General features: G+C 45.8%; 1 protein-coding gene and 1 pseudogene across 1 annotated transcript; both read right to left on the bottom strand.

Moving 5' to 3' along the window:
- Nucleotides 1–770: 770 nt before the first annotated feature.
- LOC125528624 lies at nt 771–5,359 on the bottom strand (annotated as a pseudogene).
- A 198-nt stretch (nt 5,360–5,557) lies between these two features.
- Nucleotides 5,558–9,220, bottom strand: LOC125528623 (heme oxygenase 1, chloroplastic-like). Its single transcript, XM_048693070.1, has 4 exons — nt 8,520–9,220; nt 6,436–6,659; nt 5,891–5,998; nt 5,558–5,795 (listed from the first exon to the last, which is right to left on the bottom strand). Exons 1-4 carry the CDS (start codon nt 8,971–8,973, stop codon nt 5,703–5,705), a joined length of 879 nt encoding a protein of 292 aa, XP_048549027.1. The 5' UTR covers nt 8,974–9,220; the 3' UTR covers nt 5,558–5,702.
- Nucleotides 9,221–14,902: the final 5,682 nt, after the last annotated feature.

Below are 14,902 nucleotides of genomic sequence, written 5' to 3'. Positions count from 1 at the left end.
GGAGCTCTCTGGGGTGTTTTTCTGGTTCCTGTGATGCTAGTTACATCATTTCTACATTTGCCCCCTGCAAATTCTAGTTTATAGTCGGTACGGTTCAGAAATTTCAAACTTGAAAACAGGGTTTCAAATCCACACTTTTGTTGGCGCCTTTCTCTGCAAGCAAAAAGGATAAAAGAAACACTTGAGTCGCCCTTGATCAGCGAAGACTAAACCTAATAGTAGACTATTACTCATACTTTTTAGTCTCATGTGCAGTTGAGTAGGCCTGCTTATAAATTGGGGCTACTAACATACTTTAAATTGCACCATTCCAGGTTCGGAGTATAATCAGCAAAGGAGCTAATGATATTGCAAACTTAGAGTAGCCATTTAGCCTAGGAAGCTAAAGGCTGCTGATTAGTCATCTATTCATCCTTTTCCGAAAACATAATAGGTTGGTTGTATGCGTTTTAGTTCGAGATGCCAACGCTTCCAGGCCTGCGTCTCCCTTCCACAAGTTCGGCCACTTTTCAGTATACTAGGGGTTGGGGCGCCACCTTGTGGCGCCTCCTGAGAGGAAGCTAGGCGGTGCCAGGTTGGCAGTCGCCCATTCCAATTTCTTCTTTCTATCTTTGGTAACACATGGACATGGCATTTAAGTAAGAAGTTGCACTATAAATTTCAAAAGAGCTAATAAATGACATTCAAATACAAGGAGATTAGGGCATCTGAAACACAAAACATTGGAAGGCATGATATAGAATCAGACAGAGGGAGAGAGGCCACACATACTCATGAAGTAATGAATTCATCATTCAACTGTGACATGAAGTGCTACACCAAAACAATAAGAACACAACGACTAAAAATTTAAAGGGGCTTCAAACCGAATGCTCAAATTGTAATATCACCAAGAAATGCCACTCAGTTCCATGGAGATCCTTGGCTGCCAGTTCTTGACATGCCCTGCGAAGCAACGAGAGGAAGATACTCTTCAGCATGTCTCCTAAGAATAGAGACGGGGGATACATGCAGCAAGAAGTGCACGAGAATATAGACGGGGAGCTTGTTGCCAAGTTTAGTCGCCAAGCTTAGTCACCAAATTTGTATTATCCATTATCCATTTTAAGAGACAACAAAGCAAGTAGTCAAATTCCTATGGGCAGAGATCAAGCCATAAGAATTTAAGACAAACATATAAGCACTATAGTATATGGGACGTCCTTCAAAATTTTAGTCAACCTTTCATACAAACCCAAGCAAATCTAATAAAGCTCCTCAATTGGAGATGGTGAAAAAAATGATGGAAGAGGAGGTGTCGTTGCTTACCTCGCTGCATGACACCATCGACCCAACACCGGTGGCGTGCTCACAGCCGCTTTGTGCTTGCTAAATGAAGTGTATTCTGATTGAAACATGAGACCCGTAGCAACAGTAATCCCGACCAACTATGTAGAACCATCAATTCTAGATGTTATAATACCATACTAATTACTGAAGATTATGAAACCTTCTATGGTCAAATGTTGGACTTACAGTCGATTTATTTCTACTTCTAAAATCTAAATGGTATCATTTTTGCAATGAAGCGAATCAAAATTGCTAATTCTGTAAACAATCCCCACGATCACAAGAAAATTTACTGCATCGTATTATTTCCTCGAACATACTTAGCTTGCTAGCATGGAGATCTAGTAGTTCTATTTGAGTCATTTCAGCATCCTCCCAATTTTTTCTGCTCTTTCTTCTAATAAATTATCAAAGTCAGAACCGTCATTGAGAAAAACCTATACATCAGAATTTTTCAGTATCAGACCAACAGGGCATCATGCAAGATAACAAAAATCCTTTCAGTTCTATCATGTGCATTCAGAAAATATGTATTGCTTGGTAATATAAAAGAGGTTCTGGACACATACTCCTTGGCTTCTTCTAAGCATCAGCAGAAGCATGTTTGTTTGCAGTTGACATATGAGGAAGAAAGAAGGCCATTCAGAAAGGATACTGCCTACTTCGACTTAATGAAGTTCTAGCGCTATTTCTCCAGCCCATGCTGCTTCATTGGCAAGGGTTGTTTGAATTAGTCTCCTAAAAAATAAATCGGATGCAAAGCAACAAGAGAAACGGGAACAATCAAAGATCGTTACACATTCGTGGCCTTTTGGTGTTCTTGTTTATTATACTTTGAAAGTCAAAGTGAAGGAAGCATCCATTATTAAAGATCAAACTTTTGAGGAAAATAAGCTTATAAGAATATAATCTATCATTTGCAACATTGTAGTGGTACCTGAAATTAAAATGCACCAAGACATGGAAATTTGTCTTTGGCCTTTACTATTACGAAGAAGATAACTGTACCAAGATGGCTCCATATAAAATTCTACATGATGTGTGAAGAAAGCTTAAGATATTAGCAAAAAAATCCCGTTATTGACTCATGCTGCCTATCCAAAATCTGCTAGTTTCATCTTCCCTGTTTCCGGTGAGCAAAATATATTCCGGCTTATTGTCCCTGTGGATGACGCCCATTTCGTGGCAGTACTTCACCACTGACGTGAGATCCTTGATCACAAATGTGGCATGCAACTCAGAGAAGGTAACATACCTGGCCATCTCGTCCAGCAAGCGGCCGCCGTTGCAGAGCTCCATGATGAGGTAGAACTTGCCGATGTCCTCGAAGACGGCCTTGAGCGTGATGTCGCTAGTGGTGGCGGGTTACATGGGAGAGGAAGCGAGAGAGAGGGAGGTCGCCTGCGTTGGCTGCCTTCATGGCGACTTTGTACCACCAAGGAATAATCCAGTTGGTGCCAAAGTGTGTGGTTCATCGAAGTCATTTATTACTGCAGTAAGTTCTTCAGGTTTGACCTGTTGAATGTAGAAACACACTGATCATAAGTCATAAGACTGATGCAATATAATCTTCGAAAAGAAAAAAAACAAGAATGATGTGTAACATAAAAGAGCAAAAGTCTGCCAACTGAACATACAAAATAATGGAGTCGCAAAAAGGAGTATCGAGCAGTGGATCTTCCTTCCCCATTCATTCACTAAAAATTATGTAGCCACTGTTTAATACAGTTTGAAATAGTAACAACACAAACAAACTTTATGCTCCCTGCAATCTGATGATCCAAGCCATGTCTCTATAGGAATTACTTGTACCATTAGATCAATACTTCTAAATTTTGGTAATTGTATTTTTTTTGGGCTAGCTGGAAAATCAACTTTCATCTGTATGGCCACATAGATATCACCCTGCAATGTGCTTCCATTAGTAAGTTACAGATGCTTATAACAAAATTCTCAACACAAGTAACCACATATGTACTTGAAATCTAGCCCCCCCCCCAACCAGCAGCGTTCCTATAGAACCAACCAACTACACGGGTAATTTGTGCATCCTAGAGTACGATTACAACAAGCAAGTAAAAAATGAATTCACCAACGCATCAGGCTCGCAACCACCCGGAGAAGCGAGATTTCAGTCAAGTCAAACATAGATTGACCAGGTAAACTAAGTAAAACAGAACAAGGAGTATCAATGGGAGGAGTAGATGTAGATAATTGAGAGAAGTGCATATTACACCCCCCAACTCTAGCCCTAGTCTAATATACACCCCTCAACTCCAATACCGTCTAAAATACACCCCCAACTCTCAAAACCGGCTAGAATTCAACCCTCCCCTCCCTGTTGACCGGTTTTGACCCAGTTTAACCGGTTTTGACTGAGTGAACAGTAAAAAATAAAAACTTAAAAAACAAAAATACTTTTTTTAAAAAAATTCAAAAAAGTTCCAAGTTTTTTCACCGTGTGAACAGTAAATTAAAAAAATCACCTTTTCAGCATGTTTGGACACGTGAGTAAATTTGAGATGTCCGTAAATTCGAAAAAAATTCAAAATTTTCAGCATGGTGAACAGTAATTCGGGAAAAAATCCAAAAAAAATCACCACGCGCTCAAACATCACCCATGCAAAAAAAAGGGTTTTTTACAAAAAAATCAATTTTACTATTCACCAAGCTGAAATTTTGAAAAAAAAAATCGAATTTACGGACATCTCGAATTTACTCAGGTGTCCAAACATGCTGAAGCATGAAAAGGTGATTTTTTTTAAATTTACTGTTCACACGGTGAAAAAAACTTGGAACTTTTTTGAATTTTTTCCAAAAAAAGTATTTATGGTTTTTAAAATTTCATTTTTACTGTTCACTCAGTCAAAACTGGTCAAACTGGGTCAAAACCGGTCAACAGGGAGGGGATGGTTGAATTATGGCCAGTTTTGAAAGTTGGGGAATGTATATTAGATGGTATTGGAGTTGGGGGGTGTATATTAGACTAGGGCTAGAGTTTGAGGGTGTAATATGCACTCCTCTCTAGATAATTTAACGAAGGAGGACCTCGGGGAAGGGCTCGGACTGTGCCCAGGCAGTGCCGTCGTGGCCGAGGATGGGGCGGCGGTGAGGCGCTGGCCGTCGATGTCGCAGAGCAGCGGCTCGTCAACATACATCTGCCATGACATCCTTCTCGCTTGCTTGCCGGTTTTTTTCTCTCCCGAGATTTTGCCATCCCCTTCCTCCTCCTCTGCAACAATCATGGCGGCCGGGTGGAATAAGAAGATGAGATGGTTTGGGGGAGAAGCGGACCTGGGGAGGACGCTTTCTCCGGTGGATGGCGTCGGAGTAGCTGGCATGGGCTGCGGCGGCCGCGCAACCCTAGGAGAAGAGGAAAGGAGAGGTTGCGTACAGAGAGAAAAAGAGGAGTCAGACTCCATTGCTCGAGGCGGCTGCGGCTCTCTTCTGGACGAAGCAAGGAAAAAGTCATCGAGAGTTTACCCGGGGAGGTGTTAATTGAGCGATAGTAAATTGCGACGTGGCATAGGCGAGCAGTCACCCCTTCTGCGCACGTTAATGTTTTTAATGCAGTTTCTGAGTAGTACCCTGAACTGAATCTTCACAGTTCCACAGCTAGTTCCTTCTTTTATGTTGTCAATAAAAACAATTTCCTACTAGATGTGCATTCATTGTTCAGGCGATTACGAAGCCAGAACACATTAGCGTCCATGCCAGTGTTGTAGATGGACCAATGACGAATGTCTCACCATCTCTGAAACACTGCTTCAGCCACTCATGCGGCTCATCCACAACGAAAACCGTTACAACACGTCTACAAGACAGGGCACTCGCTACCCATGAAGACAATAAGACATACACACGTCGCCGAGGAGAGGAACACCGTCAAGGTTGCCATTGTCGAGCACCAAACATCTTTCACAGGCTATCAGGGCATCGTTGCCGCCATGTCACCCCACAACACTACAGCTCCGATTTCACCACTACACAAAAGAAATTGCAAGGACAAACTATATAACAACTACAGGAATTTGCAATACCAAACCCTAGCTACCACACCTTCCACACCGCTTGCAGTCCAGCACGCAGCTAGGGTTACGATGCTAGGATGACGTGACGCTACAATGCTAGGATGACAGAATTCCTTCTAGGTCATCCTTAGAGAAACGTAAGACCCATGGAGCAAACGGCCAAAGTGTGGATCAGCAAAAGGCAAAGACCAGGCAGATGCAATGGAAGGATTATTAGTATATGATATGACAATTTGATTTCAAGGCAGTTCAGACCTGACGGAGCATGTTCCTCCCCGGTGCACAGACATGGCTTAGTATTTACAATGTTTATCATAAAACATAATGGAGATCGTTCTTGGCTCAGGTGAATATCTGGCGTAGGAGATCTCCTGAGTAGGCGAACGACTTCTCGGTCTCCTCCAGGCAGTGGTCCTTCTCTTCCCGAGACCAGCTCTGATGGTGAATGAATGTAAGCAGGTTAAGACCAATCGGTGAGGATAAACGAGCAGACAAGAATAAGAGCATGAAATCAAAGCTCTTGGACTTACAGAAGCAACTTGGTTTAGTGTGATGCGGACATTCTGCAGCAGCTGGGACAGGGTACCTTCCCACTTGTAGAACTCCAGCTCTTTCTTGTCCAGAATCTTCTCGGCAACCTGAAATGAAGAGAGGGCATGGTTACTCCGTTAAAGGATGTCAAATCATAGAGTAACAAATACTAACTTTCATTCACACCACACAGACATTACAGGCTGGCACGATGCCATGATTTGAAAAGTAAAAAACCAGGATTCTAGGTCCAAACCGAAATCGACAGCTATAGAATGAATATAAAGTTATATCTACATAGCACAAGTCCTAGATATAGAAATAGATGTGTATGTACTATGTAATATGATCAACGAAGTACACACAGTAATACCACACGTGTACCTCACGTTGGAATTTCAATCAGCACAACCAGAAGAATGAGATTTAAGAACCAGCATCAACAGCAAACACATGTTTTACAACAATATGTGGAGCCATTCAAACACACACTATTTGACTCAGATGAACGTTCTGGTACAAGACTATTTCTGCAAAGACGTACCTTTTTGCCAATCATTCGGCCTCCAGCAGTATGAGCAAAGTACACATTATAGAAGTGGCAGATAAATGCTTGGGGATCCTTCTCAGACAACTCTTCCAGATAGGAAGCATATGCAGTACCAGCAGCAGTTGGTTCTGGAATGGTGTGACCCTGTTCCGTGAACCATTCCAGATCTTTCTTCAGTGGCTCGGATCTCTCCAACCCAGTATTCCTAAACTCCGCATCTGAAAGGCATAAATAACTACATTGTCAATCCACAGCATCTAACAATGATAAAAGAAACATTCCAGATTCTTCCTAGAGAAATTAAATGCAGAAACAGGTTATATAACCATCCACGATACCACTATGAGATTTCAGTAATTATGATGTTTATTGTTGTAAACAGAAAAAACTATGTACCGTCGATTTTGCTAAATTTCGCTGTTCTAACCAAGTAACCACAGTGTTACTCTTGATAGAACTATGCCGTTAAAGGTGTCGTCAATGTCAACAAGATGGATTTCACAAGTTCAAATAGAAAAAGAAACAAAAAAAATCATCAAAACAGATAGACAATCAATCTTAACCCATTTATTTGCAATAAGTACACAAATTTAATGACCAATTTTAGTTTTAAAACTACAACTGAAATAGGTACTAGTATCAATCTTAAACCATTTATTTGCTATTTTTTAGCAAGCTACTATTTTTATTGCAAAAATAATAATAAACGACGTGAACACAAATTCACCCAAGCCGCCAGACAAAACCATAACCAATAGCTGGGGAAACATTATAACAACAGCACATAAAACTGAAATATGTTAGAAGAGAAAGAGCCCTTCAGACACAGGGAGATGAAGGTTGCCCTGCAAACAGTGTTGTGAAAGGTACCACCTCCTGCAGAAATTGTCTTGCCTTGCCAGCCACCTAACCCCGGGTAAGCACTAAGCGACACCCTGCCCTCATAGGCTCATACTGCCTAGAGCCTTTTAGAACGCTGGTTTACGAAGATAGAAGTATTGGGAAAAGCATCAAAAGAAAGCAGCAGAAAATGGCTTCGGTAATCATTCTAAATGGGAAGAATCCACCATGCACGAATAAGATGGCACAGAGAAGCTTTCAACAGGTTTGTCAAAGAGAGCAAAAACCACTATCCCAGTAGGTTATATACTTATGTGTTAAGCAAACAAATACAGCATACCAAATCACAAGTAAATGCAAATGGAAATGCCCAATACTTTTTAGTTGATAGCTTGATATATGAGCAGTATTTAGCCATGCTGAAAATTACTGACAAAATACTTCAGACTGTGAAGCGTAGAGCGAAGTGTTTCCTCTAGAACATTTTCGACACATAAATGCTAAAAGGCTCTTATAATTCGATTTACTTGTGGTCAAACATGTAAATGCAAACTAGGGGTCAAACATGCACGGACATTTTAGACACCTAGGGGTCAAACATGATCCCCTCCCAGGTATATAATTGGATCTGCCATCAGTTTCATGCCAGAATCCAGCATGCCACTTTGCAACATCTAAACACCTATGTTTCATTACAGTTTTGTGGCTCGGATCTTGAATTCAACTAGATAACCTCCATTGCAAACTCTCGATCTGCCACTAGTCTTGGAAGCACATCCCATCACAAGTTTATAATAGCAAAAATACAAACACCGTTCTATTAAAAATTTCAGTGTGATACCTGGTTTTAAATAAATTAAGAATATATTTCCTTGAAAGCAAATGCAATAACAGCGGCCCTTAAATCTGTGTATACCATAGGTTGGATTAGTAAATCATGATTAGGAATTTAGGATTAGGACAACATATCTTTCGCAAGCATCAGAACGATTCAGAAAAGTCAAAACAAACCCGGCCAAAAATGCTATTGCCCGTCTCAATCCTGGCTCTCTATCTGTACACTCGATTTTATCGCGTTAGAAGAAAATAACTATGAATAGACTGTTGCGGCCAAATCAACTGTAGCACGAAATCGTCACCTGCCACACACCGCAGTCGCACACGGGCCGCAGAAATTTAACTGGTGAAAAAGTAAGACACGGAAGGCAAACAAACAGCGAGGGCTTGCGATCACTCACACCAGGGGACGGCGGCGCGGTCGACGATGTCCTCGAGCGTCTGGAAGACGAGCTTGCTGTCGACGAGGAAGCGCAGGTAGCCCTCGACGGTGGGCTCCCACCTGGCGACGGGGGGCGCCTGGGGCTCCTTCTCCCCCTCCCTGGCCTGGTCCTTGGTGTGCAGCCGCATGGCGACGGCCCTCATCTCGTCCACGAACGGCTTGCCCCCGCCCTCGCCCCTCGCCGCGGGCGCCATCTCGGTCGCCGCCGCCGCCGCGACCATCCTCCTCCGCTGCGAATTAACCACAGAAATCCCCGGCACGGAGCGCACGCCGACCGACACGGACAGGCCGCTGTTCCTCCCGGCGGCGGCGACCGAGACGGAGGCGCGCGGGGGCGCGAGGGCGTGGTGCGGGGCGGTGGCGGTGGCGGCGAGCGATGCCGATGCCGATGCGGATGCTGCCGCGGGCGCCATGGGTGCGGAGGCGCTCTTATAGCGCGCTAGGGTTCCGTGCACGGGAAGGCGGGTCGCCGATGGGCGATGGCGATGGCGACGGGCGGTTGCTTTGGAGTGCGGCCTTGGTGCGGGGGCGAGGGCGAGGGCGCGCGGAGGAGTGAGGGCGGAGGGGGCGGGCTGGGGAATACTAGAATACTGCGGCTCGTTGGATTTTTAATCGCGCGGAGGATTGGAACGGCGGGGAATGGCGTGCGGGTGAGGCTCTCTCTCCGGCTTGGGGAAGACGATGGGGTTCTGGTCTCCTCTCCTCTTTCCTTTTAACGCGAGGGGAGGAGGGTGGGGAATCGAAGTTTGACATGTGGGGTAGAGGTGTCAGTGGTAGGTGTTTGAGACGGGGGACTGTTTTCTTTTTAGGGGTGAGAGGGGGGAACTGGTGGGGTCGAGAGGATGGGAGGCGCAGGTGGGGTATGACGGATGGGCCCGGGGGGCAAGGGGGCGGGAAGGCCATTGGGTCATCACGTGACGGCGAGTGGGGCGACGGTCTCGTCCATTTCTTTAGGGCATGTACAACAGTAATGACCTAGCTGTCTGCCGCCAAGTCAGACTTTTTATGACGTGGAAAAAGAGGACGAAGAGAGAGAGGGGGCCTGTCAGTAGAACTACAGATCGTCTGTAGCGCTACAATTTCGGGGCAGAAATAACATATTTGATCCGAGGGCGAAATCAAATCACAAACTGACTTGCTCTCGAAAAAATTTCATAATAATGATCCTTTCGTGTGGCGTCTGACAGTTAGGCGCCGCACACTACTGTGCAGCGCCTCGGTCTGAGGCGTCGCACCTCCTGCCAGCGTGGCATCTCTGGTCCAGTTGCGGCCCCACAGACAGCACTGCAGCGCCTAAGCTTGGGCGCCCCACTGTGTAAAGTGCAGCGCCTATCGCTTGGGCGCTGCACACAGTACAGTGCAGCGCCTTGGCCTTAGGCGCTGCACGCTGACTTAGCAATTTTGCGGGTGCAAAAGCTATTGGAACGGTTCTGTTGTTCTCTGGACTGGCATGTCCAGGTGTGCAGCGCCTAAGGTCAAGGCACTGTGCAGTGTGGCGCCGTGGTCTTAGGCGCTGCACATCTGGACATCTATTAGGCTGCACTCACCCCACTCCCACCCATCCCCACCCCACACACCCACACCCCCACATAAACCCGAAGCGCAGTGCCTCCCCTATGCCCTCCTCTCTCCCCCTCTCAAATCCTTCTCAGATCCGGAGTCCTTGACCGTTGATTTCGAAGCCAACCCCTCCCTTAAGGTATTCTCCTCCGATCCCCTCGTTTTCATCCATAGGAATTGTCACATTTGCTCAAATCTTGCTACTTTGGGGAAACCCTAGTTTTGGCTTGGATTTGGGAATTTGTGTTGAATCATGTTATGTTTCTTTGCTAATTTGGTATGGTTATGTGTGTTTGATGTTGGTGTTAGGGTTATGCTATGATTAGGGTTGTGGTTATTGTTAAGTGGGGGTTAGGGTTGACCAAGAATTCTCGGTTTTGTAGGCATGGCTTCATCCGGTTCCATGACTAGGCCACCGTGTGCTAACCAAGAAGACATGTCGAACAAGTGGGAGGACGCATCTTTGTACAAGGTGAAGGAGAAAGATGTCAATATCCCGCCATGTTGGTGTGGAGATGTTTGCAAGGTGAAGGTGTCTACCGACCGAAAAAAATCATGGACGGAAGGGCGGAGATATTTTGTATGCCCGAACTATGCTTATGATCGTGCACTTCCAACTAACGCCTATGACCAACCACCGGTAAGCTCGAGAAGTAAAATGTTACTCTCAAATGTGTGTCAACACTAACAAAAAGGTGTATGCAGTCACCGCCTCCTCTATGCAAGTACTTCACGTGGATAGATCTTGAAGTGCCAGAAGATGTCAAAAAGGACCAATACCAAGATTGTCTTAGGCGGCAACGGCGGTTCGAAGAATCGTTTCGAAGAGGCTTGGAGGAAGAGCGTCGTCAGAAGAAGGGGATGGAGCGAAAGAAACGAGAGGAGGAGAGGGCACGCCAAGCGAAACTTGCTCGTGAGGAGGAGAGGGCAAGAAAGCTTGCAAAGGCTCGCGAGGCGCAAGAGGAGGACTCGGCACGTGACAAGAAGGGGAAATGGCCTCGCTCTACTCAGTAGGGACTTCGCTTCGGTGCACTCGTCGTCAACTATCTTCTATGAATGTGTCGTGAACTTGTGAGGGCATGTGAGATGTTGGTGAAATATCTTCTAGGGCAAGCTGCCATTTGTCATTTGTAATGAATGTGTCGTGAACCATGTCGTAGTAATGTTTGAATTGACTTAAGTTATGAACTCATCGGCATAAAATTTGTGTTTGTTCAAATTGTTGTGATGCTGCAGTCATTGTAAGTATTATGATATTCCGGTGAAATGAACGTGTTGTGAACTCTGTTTTTCTAGTAAACAGCCGTGCAGCGCCCAGAACACGGGCGCTGCACTATACACTGCAGCGTCCAAGGGATAGGTGTCACACAGTACAGTGCAGCGCCTGGCTCTTGGGCGTTGCACTCTGACTTGGTATTTTTCGTGGACGGACAGTGCTGCATGCTTTTTGTGGCTCTCTGGATAGCCATGGCCAGTTGAGCAGCGCCTACAAGACGGGCGCTGCACTGTATGGTGTGGCCCCTAAGTGTTGGGCGCTGCACAGTACAGTGCAGCGCCTGGGTGTTGGGCGCTGCAGTGCTGTTAACTGCCAAACTGCAGAAACAGATGCCATTTTGGCCTCATATAGCACTCACATAACTTGCTTGAACATCGCTAAAATTACTGTAAACTGCACATATTGAACAAAGACAATTAATAACTTGAACATCACATCATTTAGGACAATTCAACATTACTACTAGTTCACAAACACAAATATCACACTAGTAAGAGTTCACCAACATATAACATAACCTCACAAGTTCATCAACCTAATGAAACGGCTACAAGAGCACTAACAAACACAAGCACTAATGCCTTCCGCGCGTGTTCCTGGTGCCACGCTTGCAGGAAATCTTCTTCCTCCTGGGTGGACGAGCCTCCTCTTCCCGCACTTCCTCCTCCGCCTCTGTTGGAAATATGCCCTAGAGGCAATAATAAATTGATTATTATTATATTTCCTTGTTCATGATAATCGTTTATTATCCATGCTATAATTGTATTGATAGGAAACCTAGATACATGTGTGGATACATAGACAACACCATGTCCCTAGTAAGCCTCTAGTTGACTAGCTCGTTGATCAATAGAAGGTTACGGTTTCCTGACCATGGACATTGGATGCCGTTGATAACGGGATCACATCATTAGGAGAATGATGTGATGGACAAAACCCAATCCTAAGCATAACACTAGATCGTGTAGTTCGTATACTAAAGCTTTTCTAATGTCAAGTATCATTTCCTTAGACCATGAGATTGTGCAACTCCCGGATACCGTAGGAGTGCTTTGGGTGTGCCAAACGTCACAACGTAACTGGGTGGCTATAAAGGTACACTACAGGTATCTCCGAAAGTGTCTGTTGGGTTGGCACGAATCGAGACTGGGATTTGTCACTCCGTGTAAACGGAGAGGTATCTCTGGGCCCACTCGGTAGGACATCATCATAATGTGCACAATGTGATCAAGGAGTTTATCACGGGATGATGTGTTACGGAACGAGTAAAGAGACTTGCCGGTAACGAGATTGAACAAGGTATCGGGATACCGACGATCGAATGTCGGGCAAGTGTCGTACCGATAGACAAAGGGAATTGTATACGGGATTGATTAAGTCCTTGACATCGTGGTTCATCCGATGAGATCATCGTGGAACATGTGGGAGCCAACATGGGTATCCAGATCCCGTTGTTGGTTATTGGCCGGAGAGTCGTCTCGGTCATGTCTACATGTCTCCCGAACCCGTAGGGTCTACACACTTAAGGTTCGGTGACGCTAGGGTTGTAGGGATATGTATATGCAGTAACCCGAATGTTGTTCGGAGTCCCGGATGAGATCCTGGACGTCACGAGGAGTTTCGGAATGGTCCGAAGGTAAAGAATTATATATAGGAAGTGCTATTTCGGGCATCGGGACAAGTTTCGGGGTCACCGGTATTGTACCGGGACCACCGGAAGGGTCCCGGGGGTCCACCGGGTGGGGCCACCTGCCCCGGGGGGGGGCACATGGGCTGTAGGGGGTGCGCCTTGGCCTATATGGGCCAAGGGCACCAGCCCCAAGAGGCCCATGCGCCTAAGGGTGGGGGAAACCTTAAGGAAGAGTCCTAAGAGGGGAAGGCACCTCCTAGGTGCCTTGGGGAGGAGGGATTCCTCCCTTGGCCGCCGCCCCCCTAGGAGATTGGATCTCCTAGGGCCGGCGCCCCCCTAGGCCCCCCTATATATAGTGGGGGAGATGGAGGACTTCTCACCCAGGCCTTTGGTGCCTCCCTCTCTCTCTCCAACACATCCTCCTCCTCCATAGTGCTTAGCGAAGCACTGCCGGAGTACTGCAGCTCCATCACCACCACGCCGTCGTGCTGCTGCTGGAGCCATCTTCCTCAACCTCTCCTTCCCCTTGCTGGATCAAGAAGGAGGAGACGTTACGCTGACCGTACGTGTGTTGAACGCGGAGGTGCTGTTCGTTCGGCGCTAGGATCATCGGTGATTTGGATCACGACGAGTACGACTCCATCAACCCCGTTCTCTTGAACGCTTCCGCGCGCGATCTACAAGGGTATGTAGATCCACTCCTCCCTCGTTGCTAGATGACTTCATAGATAGATCTTGGTGACACGTAGGAAAATTTTGAATTTATGCTACGTTCCCCAACAGCCTCATCATCCAAGCTAGCCATCCGCGAGGTCCCTACGACCACCTTTGGGTTGCCCCTGTTGTCAAAGTCATTGGGCGTGTACCGGCGTCTGAGCTGCCTAGGCTTGAACATATATGCATAACAAACTTGAGCGTCCGCCAAAGTCATGTCATCATCAAGCTCATGGCCCTATCACACAATCAAACAATATGGTGAAGACCGGCGTCGTAATCAAGTGAGAATCACATCTAGAGGATTAGTCATACCTCTTGGGTGACCGCACCCTCATCATGTAGATAAGTATGTGAGGAACTCATATCGTCCCTCTGATAGTGAGATAAGGGGTCTGATGGTGTACCAGACCTAGAGGCAGATGCTTCATCAAATTCGGGATCACGGCAACCGAGAAGATTCGATAACCGCCTTAACTTCTTGGCCTGACGCTATAACATGAACAAGTGTATAAGATATCAGACTCCGCAACATAGACTGGCTCTCATAGTGAATGCGATATGTACCTTGAGAAATGCTCGTGGTGAACCATCATCATTGCCTTTTTCCAACCGGTGTTTCCTCCAGAATAGACTGGCTCTCATCAGCTGCTTTCTTGATCTCGGTGTGCTGCGGATGAGAAAGAATGAACACGTTAGCCATTCAAACATGTGTAATACGGCCAACGTGAAAGTAAACAAGGAACACTTTACCACATAGTTAATCACCGGAACAGCAGAGACTCCGTGCCCTACCCTGACATCTCTGTTGTACTTCCCCTTTGATAGATCCTCAAAGTTTATGGGTTCTTCAAGAATATCCTCATTATATGTCGGTGGGCATATCTCAACTCGAGTATTTTCAAGAAGCCATCGTATGTAGTTATCAAAATCAAGTGAACTATGCTCACGAAGCTTGGCGCGTGCACTACTATGAGCTTGCTCCACACAAAGCTGGAAGCGGGTAACATACGAAGCATGATGCTTGTCCCAGTCCTTTATCTTCCGCTGCCTTCTCCTGTCCAACCTGCATGGTACAAAACCAAACATTAGCAAAATCAAGGAGTGACGATGCTTAGTCAATACGGTTCATGCTCTCTTATCTATGAAGTGCTTTGTCCGT

Source organism: Triticum urartu, unplaced genomic scaffold (genome assembly GCF_003073215.2).
Source record: "Triticum urartu cultivar G1812 unplaced genomic scaffold, Tu2.1 TuUngrouped_contig_500, whole genome shotgun sequence".
NCBI classification, from domain to species: domain Eukaryota; kingdom Viridiplantae; phylum Streptophyta; class Magnoliopsida; order Poales; family Poaceae; genus Triticum; species Triticum urartu.
This window is presented reverse-complemented; position numbering and strand designations above follow the sequence as displayed.